The 14,231-nt window shown below is 37.8% G+C and overlaps 2 protein-coding genes across 6 annotated transcripts in view; one reads left to right on the top strand and one right to left on the bottom strand.

Annotated features, from left to right (window-relative positions):
• Window positions 1-14,231, bottom strand: part of LOC147371610 (uncharacterized) — a 130,702-nt gene that overhangs the window by 48,066 nt on the left and 68,405 nt on the right. The window lies entirely within an intron of this gene.
• The window catches only part of TMPRSS12 (transmembrane serine protease 12), a 34,156-nt gene that overhangs the window by 17,669 nt on the left and 2,256 nt on the right, over window positions 1-14,231 (top strand). The window contains exons 3-4 of the mRNA XM_086399487.1: window positions 824-1,092; window positions 10,012-10,154. Coding sequence (XP_086255613.1) covers window positions 824-1,092; window positions 10,012-10,154 — 412 coding nt within the window. The remainder of the gene's footprint in view (window positions 1-823; window positions 1,093-10,011; window positions 10,155-14,231) is intronic.

Raw genomic sequence — 14,231 nt, 5'->3', positions numbered from 1 at the left:
GGTCAGTGATCACACCATCGTGATTATCTGGGTCGTGAAGATCTTTTTTGTACAGTTCTTCTGTGTATTCTTGCCATCTCTTCTTAATATCTTCTGCTTCTGTTAGGTCCATACCATTTCTGTCCTTTATCGAGCCCATCTTTGCATGAAATGTTCCTTTGGTATCTCTGATTTTCTTGAAGAGATCCCTAGTCTTTCCCATTCTGTTGTTTTCCTCTATTTCTTTGCATTGATCGCTGAAGAAGGCTTTCTTATCTCTTCTTGCTATTCTTTGGAACTCTGCATTCAGATGTTTATATCTTTCCTTTTCGCTTCTCTTCTTTTCACAGCTATTTGTAAGGCCTCCCCAGAGAGCCATTTTGCTTTTTTGCATTTCTTTTCTGTGGGAATGGTCTTGATCCCTGTCTCCTGTACGATGTCACGAACCTCATTCCATAGTTCATCAGGCACTTTATCTATCAGATCTAGGCCCTTAAATCTATTTCTCACTTCCACTGTATAATCATAAGGGATTTGATTTAGGTCATACCTGAATGGTCTAGTCATTTTCCCTAGTTTCTTCAATTTAAGTCTGAGTTTGGCAATAAGGAGTTCTTCTCAGGTACTTGAATCCGTTTGAGACTTTCTGCCCCACTGATCTTTTTCTCCTTTCAAAACTACATCACAGTAGTTAGGTTTTTCCTTGATACGACTTTGTCAGATGAAAGTAGGATTAATTTTTTTTTGTTATTAATCTAACATGAGAAAAACAAAAACTAGTGGGAGAAAAAGAATATTTACTTAAATAACCATGTTTATAACAAAAGCATTTACTTTCTTTCAGAAATCCTGTAATATGGAGAGCTGTGATTGGAACTAATAATATAAAAGGGAGTGAGCCATACAGCAAGAAGATCAAAGTTAATGCAATCATTATCCATCCAGACTTCAACGTGGAATCTTATGATAATGATATTGCACTTTTTCACTTAAAAAAAGCAGTGCGTTATAATAATTACATTCAGCCTATTTGTCTACCTTTTGGTGTTTTCCAAAGACTAAACAAAAACACAACATGTTTTATAAGTGGCTGGGGAAGAACAAAAGAAGAAGGTAATTATAATCTGAGTTTTGCTGATACAGGTTTTCCTGATAATCGGCAGAGGGTGAATTCTTTTATGTATGTTTTTATATCTCTTTATATCATGAGTTTAAACAGTAGGTCTTTATAAACCAGTGAAAAGAAAATGTGTTTTAATTTTCTATGTTTTTTTCTTCCTTGTGGGAGAGAGAAATTTATCTTCCAAAGCAGAAATAGAGACTTCTTTTGTTATACATGCCTACATGCCAAGACACTTAAACTTTTAGACTATCTCAGAGAGAATGATGGTTCCAAGTGTTTCTATAGTTTCTGAGACTCCTAGGTGATAAAGCAAGTTCTGTGGCAGATCTGCTTATCTTAAATGATAAGCTTCTGGCTATAAGGAATCAAATTTAGTATCCTTTTTATTTAGTGTACTGTTTAGTATCAAACAAGTTGATTGCTATGTATTTTCTACAGTACACAAAGGTGCACAAAAAATTGACTATCTGAACTAATGGAAGGAATTAAAAAAAATAGAAAACAGTCTCTGCAGACAATATTAAAGAAAAATAGAATTGTACGACAAACATTATAACTTCCCTATGATAGTAGGGAATTTTCACACAACTCTTTTATTATTGGCATATTATGCAGATGAAAAATTAGTAAAGATTTATAATGTTTGCTTTTCCAGTAAGTGGCCTGAGTGACCTCTAAAAATGGTGCACTATTCACTCGACCCAGAAAACCCCACAAAATCATGCAAATCAGGAGGTTCAAATGTTCATGTTCACTTTAAGAACACTTGTGGAACTGCCCAGGCCGTAATGGGTATGCATATCCGAAAAGCCACCAAGTATCTGAAGGATGTCACTTTAAAGAAGCAATGTGTGCCATTCTGTCATTACAGCGGTGGAGCTGGTGGGTGTGCACAGGCCAAACAGTGGGGCTGGACGCAGGGTCGGCGGCCCAAAAAGAGTGCTGAAATTTTACTGCACATGCTCAACAATGCAGAGAGTCATGCTGAACTTAAGGGCTTAGATGTAGCTTCTCTGGTCACTGAGCACATCCAGGTGAACAAAGCCCCCAAGATGCGGCGCAGGACTTACAGAGCTCACGGTTGGATCAACCCCTACATGAGCTCTCCCTGTCATATTGAGATGATCCTTACTGAAAAAGAACAGATTGTTCCTAAGCCAGAAGAGGAGGTTGCACAGAAGGAAAAAGATATCCCAGAAGAAACTGAAGAAACAAAAACTTATGGCCCCGGAATAAATGCTGCAAAAAATAAATGCAAATAAAAGTGTTGGTTGTAAAAAAATAATAATAATAAAATTATAATGTTTGAATTAGCAAGCTTGATTTAATAGCCAAATCAGAAAATTCTGCACCCCAAAATCAGACACTTTCATCTTTTCAAGTACAGGTAGAACCTTTATAAAAACTGACCGCTAACTAGGCCATAAAGAAAATCTCCAAGTTTGAAGGACAGGTAATGTACAGACTATATACTCTGATTACAATTAATTTAGAAATAAGAGAGATGGGAATATGATGGAATAAGGAGGTTGGCAAATCCTCATCCCCCAACATAAGCATAAATTAGAAAAAAAACTCAAAAACTGTCAAAAGCAACCATTTCAGAGCCCTGGAAATAAAAACGCACAATAAATTGAAGAGTATTTGTTTATTATAAGCATCTAGAAATTTGGGTAAAAAGAGGAACTTGTAGTTTTCTTGCTGTGGCTGCTCCTAACTCCCCTTCAGATCAGTCAGTATAATAGCTTTACCAAGATCAAGAGGATCAAGAGGATCATGAGGAAAAAGGATCTTGCTACCAGAGGATATGGACTTGATTTGGAGTAGTAGTTGATAATCCAGGCCAGCAGCACTGTCAAGAAAAGTAATTGATTCAAAAAACTAAATAAAAATTTTTTTAAATAAATTTTAAACAAGTATTGGACTCAGCAAGAGATGAATGGGGGAACACACAGCTCTGCTGGTCTGGGATTGTGATCCTAGATGCAGCCAGGAGTGGAAAAGTTCAGAAATTTGACAAGAAGAACCTCAAAATTAGACAGCTACAGAATGGCTAGATAAGCTCTCCAAACATCCTTGGTTTACTGGGAAACACACATGTATACACGTGTGGGGAAAAAACCTGAGAGAGCTTAGCATAAAATGAAAACCAAGGCAGACTTGAAATCTGACTGAACTCTGAACATGCTCCCCAAACCATACATAGATTCATCAGCAGAGGATGAAAGCCCAAATCATTAACTGATTAGTAAACTATACACACACATGGATAAGCCCTGTGAAGGCAGGTTAAAAGGTAAAAATCAGAATTAAAAGACTGAGCAGAGACATCAACAGTCACACAGTGTGGGACACACAGATTCTACAGTTTAAGTCCAAGCAAGTTATTTTTAAGAAAACACAACAACATTGTTGAGAAGAGAATCAAAACCCAGAGTTGTTACAGTACATTAATCTGAAAATGCACAATTTTCAACAGAAATACTGTAAGACATCCAAAAAACTAAGAAAAAAAACCAAACAAACCCACAGAAATGTGACCTATATTCAGGGGAAAAAAGTAGTCAATAGAAACTGACTCTGGACAGGTTTAGATGTTGAATACAGCAAAGACTTCAAAGCAGCTCTTTAAATATGTTTGACAAATTAAACAAATTATTGTTCAAAGAATTAAAACCGTAATGACAATGACTTAACAAATAGGGAATGCCTGTGGAGAAATAAACAATTTAAAAAAGGACCAAACGGAAATTCTAGAGATTTGATATGGCACAAGAAAGCATCTGTAAACTTAAACTACAGAACAGAAATAATATAATCTGGAGAAAACAGAAAAAATTCTTGAAGAAAAATAAACACACTCAGAGAGGCCTGTGGCACAACATCAAGTATACCAGCATACATATGGTGGGATTTCTGGAAAGGAAAGAGAGAAAAAATGGGGACAAAAAAATAGCTGAAGAAAATAATGGCCCCAAACTACCTGAATTTCATGGAAAAAGAAAAACAACACAAAACTTTAATTTAAAATAAAGAAGCTCAACGAATCCCAATTAAGATTTTAAAAAAACTAAAAATGTGCAAAACATGTATGCTTAAAACTACAAAATGTTACACAGGGAAATTAAAGAAGACCTAATAAATTGAAAGACATACTACATTCATGGATTCAAAGACTCAATATTGTTAATATGGCTATTATCCTCAGACTGACCCATATATTCAATGCAATCCCTATCAAAATCCCAGCAAAGTTTTTTATACAATTTGACAAGTTGATCCTAAAATGTATTTGGAAAGGCAAAGAACCTTGATTTCTTGATATTTTTTGAATAGTCAAAAAGTTTTTTTGAAGAACAACAAAACTAAGTTACTCTACCTAATTTAAATTTACCTATAGTAAAAACTACAGCCATTAAGACAGTATGGTATTGATTTATTTTCTGGTAGCATGTTTAGAATTTTCTATGTATAGTATCATGTCATCTGCAGATAATGACAGTTTTACTTCTTCCTTTCCAATTTGGATTCCTTTTCTTTCTTTTTCCTCTTCAACTACTGTGACTAGGACTTCCAAAACTATGTTGAATAAAAGTGGCAAGAGTGGGCATCCTTGTCTTGTTCCTCATCTTAGAAGGAATGCTTTGACCTTTTCACCATTGAGTATGATGTTAGTTATAGTGTTTATTATGTTGAAGTATGTTCCCTCTATGCCCACTTTCTGGAGAGCTCTTCTTGTAAACTGATGTTGAATTTTATAAAAATTCTTCTGTATCTATTGAGATGGTCATATTGTTTTTATTTTTCAATTTGTTAATACAATGTATCAAACTGATTGATTTACAGACCTTGGAAAATCCTTGCATCCCTGGGCTGAATCCCACTTGGTCATGATATATGATCCTCCTAATGCATTGTTGGATTCTGTTTGCTAGTATTTTGTTAAGGATTTTTGCATTTATGTTCATTAGTGATACTGCCCTATAATTTTCTCTTTTTTGTGATATCTGTAGAATTCAACTGTGAAGCCATCTCGTCCTGGATATTTGTTTGTTTGTTGGGAGTTTTTAAATTACTGATTCACTTTCAGTACTGTTAATTCAAATTTGGTTTCTTTTTGGTTGAGTCTTGAGAGATTGTACCTTTCTAAGAATTTGCCCATGTCTTCTAAGGTATCCATTTTATTGGTGTATATTTGCTTGTAGTAGTCTCTTATGATCCTTTGTATTTCTGCAGTGCTGGTTGGTTAAACATAGCAGAGATCAATGGAACACAATACAGAGTCCAAAAAAACCCCCAAACAACCCAACTTATGTTTATGATCAACTGATTTATTTATACAAAATTCCTAGAAAAGGCAAACCTACAGAGACAGAAATTCTATCAGTCATTTTCTGAGTGTGAGGCTGGAGGTGAGAACTGACTGCAACTGGGCATGGAGAGGACTCACTGGAGTGGAAGTATCCTAAAACTGGATGTGGGCCTGGTATAAATTTACCAAAAATCATTGAACTGCTTTCTTACAGTCTGAGAATTGTTATGTAAATTAAACATAAATAAAGCTTCTTTAAAAATGACCAAAAAAATTTAAATCACACATTTGAAAAATTTTAAATATACTACTAAATAACTCCTATGTCAAAGAAGAAATAATTATAATCTTAAATCCTTGTATCTATATAATAATTTATATCAGTTCAGTCAGTCAGTTGTGTCCGACTCTTTGCAACCCCATGGACTGCAACATGCCAGGCTTCCCTGTCCATAACCAGGGAAGTTTACTCAAACTCATGTCCATTGACTCAGTGATGGCATCCAACCATCTCATCCTCTGTCGTCCCCTTCTCCTCCCACCTTCAATCTTTCCCAGTATCAGGGTCTTTTCCAATGGTCAACTCTTCGCATCAGGTGGCCAAGTACTGGAGTTTCAGCTTTAGCATCAGTCCTTCCAATAAATATTCAGGACTGATTTCCTTTAGGATGGACTGGTTGGTGCTCCTTGCAGTCCAAGGGACTCTCAAGAGTCTTCTCCAACACCACAGTTCAAAAGCAGCAATTCTTTGGCGCTCAGCTTTCTTTATAGTCCAACTGTCACATCCATACATGACTTCTGGAAAAACCATAGCTTTGACTAAACAGACCTTTGTTGGCAAAGTAATGTCTCTGCTTTTTTGTTTTTTGTCTCTGCTTTTTAATATGCTGTCTAGGTTTTAACTGTCTAACTTTTCTTCCACAGAGCAAGCGTCTTTTAATTTCATGGCTGCAGTCACCATCTGCAATGATTTTGGAGTCCCCCAAAATAAAGCCTCTCACTGTTTCCATTGTTTCCCTATCTGTTTGCCATGAAGTGATGGGATCAGATGCCATGATCTTTGTTTTCTGAATGTTGAGCTCTAAGCCAACTTTTTCACTCTCCTCTTTCATTTTCATCAAGAGGCTCTTTAGTTCTTCACTTTCTGCCATAAGGGTGGTGTTATCTGCATATCTGAGGTTATTGGTATTTCTCCCAGCAGTCTTGATTCCAGCTTGTGCTTCCTCCAGCCCAGCGTTTCTCATGATGTACTCTGCATATAAGTCAAATAAGCAGGGTGACAATATACAGCCTTTCCCGATATGGAACCAGTCTGTTGTTCCGTGTCTAGTTCTAACAGTTGCTTCCTGAACTGTATTCAGATTTCTCAAGAGGCAGGTCAGGTGGTCTGGTATTCCCATCTCTTTCAGAATTTTCCACAGTTTGTTGTGATTCACACAGTCAAAGGCTTTGGCATAGTCAGTAAAGCAGAAGGAGATGTTTTTCTGGAACTCTCTTGCTTTTTCGATGATCCAGTGGATGTTGGCAATTTGATCTCTGGTTCCTTTGCCTTTTCTAAATCCAGCTTGAACATCTGGAAGTTCATGGTTCACGTACTGTTGAAGCCTGGCTTGAGAATTTTGAACATTACTTTGCTAGTGTGTGAGATGAGTGCCATTCTATGGTAGTTTGAGCACTTTGGTATTTTGAAAACTGACCTTTTCCAGTCCTGTGGCCACTGGTGAGTTTTCCAAATTTGCTGACATATTGAGTGCAGCACTTTCACAGCATCATCTTTTAGGGTTTGAAATAGCTCAGTGGGAATTCCATCACCTCCACTAGCTTTGTTCCTAGTGATGCTTCCTAAGGCCCAGTTGACTTCACATTCCAAGATGTCTGGCTCTAAGTGAGTGATCACAACATCATGGTTATCTGGGTCATGAAGATCTTTTTTGTATAGTTCTTCTGTGTAATCTTGCCACCTCTTCTTATCTGTTTCTGTTAGGTCTATACCATTTCTGTCCTTTATTGTGCCCATCTTTGCATGAAATGTTCCCTTGGTATCTCTAATTTTCTTGAAGAGATCTCTAGTCTTTCCCATTCTATTGTTTCCCTCTATTTCTTTGCATTGATCACTGAGGAAGGTTTTCTTATCTCTCCTCTTTGGAACTCTGCGTTCAAATGGGTATATCTTTCCTTTTCTCCTTTGTTTTTTGTTTCTCTTCTTTTCTCAGCTATTTGTAAGGCCTCCTCAGACAACCATTTTGCCTTCTTGCATTTCTTTTTCTTGGGGATGGTCTTGATCACTGCCTCCTGTACAATGTCAAGAATCTCCATCCATAGTTCTTCAGGCACTCTGTCTATCAGATCTAATCCCTGAATCTGTTTGTCACTTCTAGTGTATAATCATAAGGGATCTGATTTAGGTCATACCTGAATAGTCTAGTGGTTTTCCCTACTTTCTTCAATATAAGTCTGAATTTGGCAATAAGGAGTTTGTGATCTGAGCCACAGTCAGCTCCCGGTCTTGTTTTTGCTGACTATATATATAGAGTTTCTCCATCTTTGTGCAAAGAATATAATCAATCTGATTTCGGTATTTACCATCCAGTGGTGTCCATGTGTAAAGTCTTCTCTTGTGTTGTTGGAAGAGGGCGTTTGTAATTGATCAGTATAGTATTTGTGCAAGAATATTCTAAGTAATCAGTGGAACAGAACAGAAAACACAGGCATCTATTTCTGGGCTCTCTTTCTCCTATTCACTTCAAAAATCGCTAGTTATTTTGAATAACCCTACACCAATATCACACTGGGTTAGTATTGTTCATAAATCAGGTAGTAGGTTTACAGATGTTCATTCCATTATTATATCTGGTTAACATCTATGTTACATATACTCTTTTATATACAGCCAGTATTACTTTAATTATTTGAAAACCAAGGGTAGAAATGGGTCTTTCCTCTAGGAAGCACTGATCCAGGAATTTGGATGTCATTAGATATACTTTATTTTTATTTCCTTTTCTTATTCTCTATCCATGTTGACTTTACTTTCTCAGGCTGCCTGTCCTCATAAGTGTGGAACTATGGCTGCAGGCTGATTTGAACTTATATTAATAGCTAATCATGTGACTAGGGTGAAACAGATTCTTCTCTGGTTGCTGGTGCTTCTAAGTCACTTCAGTCATGTCCTACTCTGTGCAACCCCCATAGACAGCAGCCCACCAGGCTGCCCGTCCCTGGGATTCTCCAGGCAAGAACACTAGAGTGAGTTGCCATTTCCTTCTCCAATGCATGAAAGTGAAAAGTGAAAATGAAGTCACTCAGTCGTGTCTGACCCTCAGCAACCCCATGGACTGCAGCCTTCCAGGCTCCTCCATCCATGGGATTTTCCAGGCAAGAGTACTGGAGTGGGGTGCCATTCCCTTCTCCTATTCTCTGGCAGCTCCAGTTAAAAAAGCTGGATAAGTATTCCAATTGACTAGGCTTATACCAACGGAGAAGGCAATGGCAACCCATTCCAGTACTCTTGCCTGGAAAATCCCATGGGCAGAGGAGCCTGGTAGGCTGCAGTCCATGGGGTCGCGAAGAGTTGGACACAACTGAGCAACTTCACTTTCACTTTTCAGTTTCATGCATTGGAGAAGGAAATGGCAACCCACTCCAGTGTTCTTGCCTGGAGAATCCCAGGGACAGGGGGGCCTGGTGGGCTGCTGTCTATGGGGTCGCACAGAGTCGGACATGGTTGAAGTGACTTAGCAGCAGCAGCAGCAGCAGGCTTATACCAAATATAGTCACCTCTAGACTAATTCCAGGAGAATGGAATTCTGTGAATGGAACAGTTTGGTCATTTTCCCACTTGCAGTAAAGGGTAAAATGTCTATTACTTGAAAAGCCAAGGAAGAATGTGGTGCACATAAAATATTCAGCTTCCACATGTGATAACTGCAATTCTGAGACAGTCTGATGGTATCAGATGCTGCTGTTACAGTAGCTTTTCTGTGGATAAATCTTAGAATAATCTGAAGTGTTATCTTGTATCTTCCTATCTTTTCTGTAGCAAAGAACCACTTTATGTTCAAGAATAAGCATAGAAGTTATGGGAGTACATGAATTAGAAATCTGCTTTATTTTCACGTTCAACATTTTGCAAGACGGCATCATTAGAAAATTTAATTAAAATTATTCACAACTTACAACATAAGACTGACCTCAGCATTTACCTCTTTCAGTTCAGTTCAGTTACTCAGTCGTGTCCGACTCTTTGTGACCCCATTTACTTCTTTAGCCCTTGATAATTTTTATAGTTTTATTTTGCAACACTACAGATCCTTCTGTGAGACCTCCAAGAAACACAAGAGAGCAAACATTAAAAAAAAAGTAACCTGAAATTCCTACTATCTAGAGATAACTATCGTTAAGACTTGGTAGACTTTCTTTCACCGTATCTCCAGGCATTCATACATGCATACATATCTGGATACAATTTTACATAATTGTTCAATCAGTCACTATGGAAAGAAAACCTGTTGAACATGAACATTTCATATTGCTATCAAAATGTCTGCTCTCCAAAATAATTTAACTGGTATTTTTTTGTTGTTGTTGTTGTTAATAGGTAATGTTACCAAAGAGTTACATGAAGCAGAAGTGCATTATATTTCTCGAAGTTTCTGTAATTCTGAGAGGAGCTATGGGGGTATAGTTCCTAACACTTCAATTTGTGCAGGTGATGAAGATGGAATTTTTGATTCTTGCAGGGTAAGACCAAATAATTTTCATTAGCAATATTTTCTAAAGACAGAAAGGAACTGAACAAGTCTTTGATCACTTTCTGGTGAAGTCTTAATTCTCAAGTCTAAATTATTTTTCTCCTTTTTAAGTATTCCAACAATCCAAATCATCATGCTTGCCTGATTCCTTGGTTTCTACAATCATGATCAACCTTAAGAGATATTTGCCTTGAATCTTTTTTTTTTCATTACCACCTTTTTCAAGGTGGTACAATTTATAATTTATAATTCACCCATTTAAAAGTGGGGGGTTTTATATTTAGAGTAGTGAACCATTACCATAATCTAATTTTTAGAACACTTTTGTCACCCCCCTCAAAAAAAAACACAAAAAACTCTTCCCATTAAGGCAACCATTAGCCTGTAGAGATTTGCCTATTCTGGAAATTTCCTATGAACAGGATTATTCAATTTGTGGTCTTTTGTGACTAGGTTCTTTTACTTAGCATAATGTTTTCAAGGTTTGTCTCCATTATAGCATGTATTAATACCTTATTCATTTTATTGCCAAATAATATACCATGGTTTGGATATGTCACATTTTATTCATCCATCCATTTGTAGATGGATATTTAAGCTATTTCTGCTTTTTTGGCTATTACAAATAACATGGCTATAAATATTTGTGTACATGTTTTTATGTGTAAGTATGTTTTTCTTTCTCTTGGAAATTCTACATAGGAGTGGAACTGCTGAGTCAATTCTTAACATTTTAAAGAACTGTCAAACTGTATTCCAAAGTGCCTACACCATTTTACATTCTTGTGCAACAATTTGAGACTTCTTCTGTTTTTTATTGGAATATAGTTGATTTGCAATGTTGTGTTAGTTTCAGGTATAGAGCAAAGTAAATCAGTTATACACACACACACATATACACACATATATTCACTTTTTTAAGGTTCTTTCCTCATATAGGTCATTACAGAACATTAAGTAGAGTTCCCTGTGCTATACAGCAGGTTCTTTAGTTATCTGCTTTAAATCTAGTCGTGGGTATATGTTAATCCCAATCTCCCAGTTTACCCCTCCCCTCTGATCCCCTATTAACCATGAGTTTGTTTTCTACATCTGTGACTCTAATTCTATTTTGTAACCAAGTTCATTTGTACTCCTTTTTTTTAGATTTCACATATAAGCAATATCATATATTTGTCTGTGTCTGACTTATTTCACTCAGTATGACAATCTCTAGGTTCATCCATGTTGCTGCAAATAGCATCACTTTTTTAATGGCTGAGTAATACTCCATTGTATATGTGTATCACATATTCTTTATCCATTCGTCTGTTGATGAACACTTAGGTTGTTTCTGTGTCCAGGCTATTGTAAACAGTGATGCAATGAATGTTGCAGTACATGTAATCTTTTTGAAATATAGTTTTTTCTGGGTATATGCCGAGGAGTGGGATTGCTGAGTCATATGGTAGTTATAGTTTCAGTTTTTAAAGGAACCTCTATACTGTTCTGGAGAAGGAAATGGCAACCCACTCCAGTGTTCTTGCCTGGAGAATCCCAGAAACGGGGGAGCCTGGTGGGCTGCTGTCTATGGGGTCGCACAGAGACGGACACGACTGAAGCGACTTAGCAGCAGCAGCAGCAGCAGCAGCATACTGTTCTCCACAGCAGCTATACCAATTTACACTCCCACTAACAGTGTAGAAGAGTTCCCTTTTCTCCACACCTTCTCCAGTATTTACTGTTTGTAGATTTTCTGACGATGGCCATTGTGACTGGTGTGAGATGATACTTCATTGTAGTTTTGATTGGCATTTCTCTAATATTGATAATTAGTGATGTTGAGCATCTTTTCATGTGCCTTTTGGCCATCTCAGCAATGTATCAGTTCAGTTCAGTCGCTCAGTTGTGTCTGACTCTTTGAGACCCCATGGACTGCAGCATGCCAGACCTCCCTGTCCATCACCAACTCCTGGAGTTTACTCAAACTCATGTCCGTTGAGTTGGTGATGCCATCCAACCATCTCATCCTCTGTAATCCCCTTCTCCTCCTGCCTTCAGTCTTTCCCAGCATCAGGGTCTTTTCAAAAGAGTCAGCTCTTTGCATCAGGTGGCCAAAGTATTGGAGTTTCAGCTTCAGCATCAGTCCTTCCAATGAATATTCAAGACTGATTTCCTTTAGGATGGACTGACTGGAGCTCCTTGCAGTCCAAGGGACTCTCAACAGTCTTCTCCAACACCACAGTTCAAAAGCAGCAATTCTCCAGCACTCAGCTTTCTTTATAGTCCAACTCTCACACCCATACATGACCACAGGAAAAACCATAGCTTTGACTTGATGGACCTTTGTTGGTGAAGTAATGTCTCTGCTTTTGAATATGCTGTCTAGGTTGGTCATAACTTTCCTTCCAAGGAGTAAGCATCTTTTAATTTCATGGCTGCAATTACCATCTGCAGTGATTTTGGAGCCCCAAAAAATAAAGTCAGCCACTGTTTCCACTGGGTCCCCATCTATTTCCTATGAAGTGATGGGATCAGATGCCGTGATCTTCATTTTCTGAATGTTGAGCTTTAAGCCAACATTTTCACTCTCCTCTCTCACTTTCATCAAGAGGCTCTTTAGTTCTTCTTCACTTTTTGCCATAAGGGTAGTGTCATCTGCATATCTGAGGTTATTGATATTTCTCCCGGCAATCTTGATTCCAGCTTGTGCTTCTTCCAGCCCAGCGTTTCTCATGATGTACTCTGCATATAAGTTAAATAAGCAGAGTGACAGTATATAGCCTTGACATACTCCTTTTCCTATTTGGAACCAGTTTGTTGTTCCATGTCTAGTTCTAACTGTTGCTTCCTGACCTGCATACAGGTTTCTCAAGAGCCAGGTCAGGTGGTCTGGTATTCCCATCTCTTTCAGAATTTTCCACAGTTTGTTGTGATCCACAGAGTCAGAGGCTTTGGCATAGTCAATAAAGCAGAAACAAATGTTTTTCTGGAACTCTCTTGGTTTTTCGATGATCCAACAAATGTTGGCAATTTGATCTCTGGTTCCTCTGCCTTTTCTAAAACCAGATTGAACATCTGGAAGTTCACAGTTCATGTACTGTTGAAGCCTGGCTTGGAGAATTTTGAGCATTACTTTACTAGCATGTGAGATGAGTGCAATTGTGTGGTAGTTTGAGCATTCTTTGGCATTGCCTTTTTTGGGACTGGAATGAAAACTGACCTTTTCCAGTCCTGTGGCCACTGACTGAATTTTCCAAATTTGCCGGCATATTGAGTGCAGCACTTTCACAGCATCATCTTTCAGGGTTTGAAATAGCTCAACTGGAATTCTATCACCTCCACTAGCTTTGTTCCTAGTGATGCTTCTTAAGGCCCACTTGACTTTGCATTCCAGGATGTCTGGCTCTAAGTGAGTGATCACACCATTGTGATTATTTGGTTTCTAATTTCTCCACATCCTTGTCAGCACTTATTATTGTCTATCTTTTTTTAAATAGAAATACAATTGATTTTCAATATTGTATTAGTTTCAGGTGTACAGCAAATTGATTCAGTTATATGTGTATACTTTTCCAGATTATTTTCCATTATTGTTATGACAAGATACTGAAATCCTTGTTGCTTATCTATTTTATGTATAGTAGTTTGTATCTGTGAATTCCATACTTCTAAATAATTTATTCCTCTCTATCCCTTTCCCCTCTGGTAATCATCAGTTTATTTTCTATGTCTGTGGTTTGTTTCTGTTTTGTTTAATGATTTTTAAAAACAACTTTATTTCTTTTTGGCTGTGCTGGGTCTTCACTGCTACACAGGCTGTACTCTAGTTGTGGTGAGTAGGAGCTGCTCTTTGTTGTGGTGTGCAGGCTTCCCATCGTGGTGGCTTCTCGTGTTGCACAGCAAGAGCTCTAGGCACGCAGACTTCGCTAGTGTGGCACGCGGGCTCAGCACATGCAGCTCCCAGGATCTACAGCACAGGCTCAGTAGTTCTGGTACATGGGCTTAGTTGCTCCACAGCATGTGGGATCTTCCTTGACTAAGGATCAACCTGTGTCTCCTGCACTGGCAAGCAGATTCTTTACCA

The sequence above is a fragment of the Bos grunniens genome, chromosome 5, assembly GCF_055505025.1.
Source record: "Bos grunniens cultivar Pamir isolate PY7600 chromosome 5, Bosgru_T2T1.0, whole genome shotgun sequence".
In the NCBI taxonomy this organism is placed as follows: Eukaryota; Metazoa; Chordata; class Mammalia; order Artiodactyla; family Bovidae; genus Bos; species Bos grunniens.
This window is presented reverse-complemented; position numbering and strand designations above follow the sequence as displayed.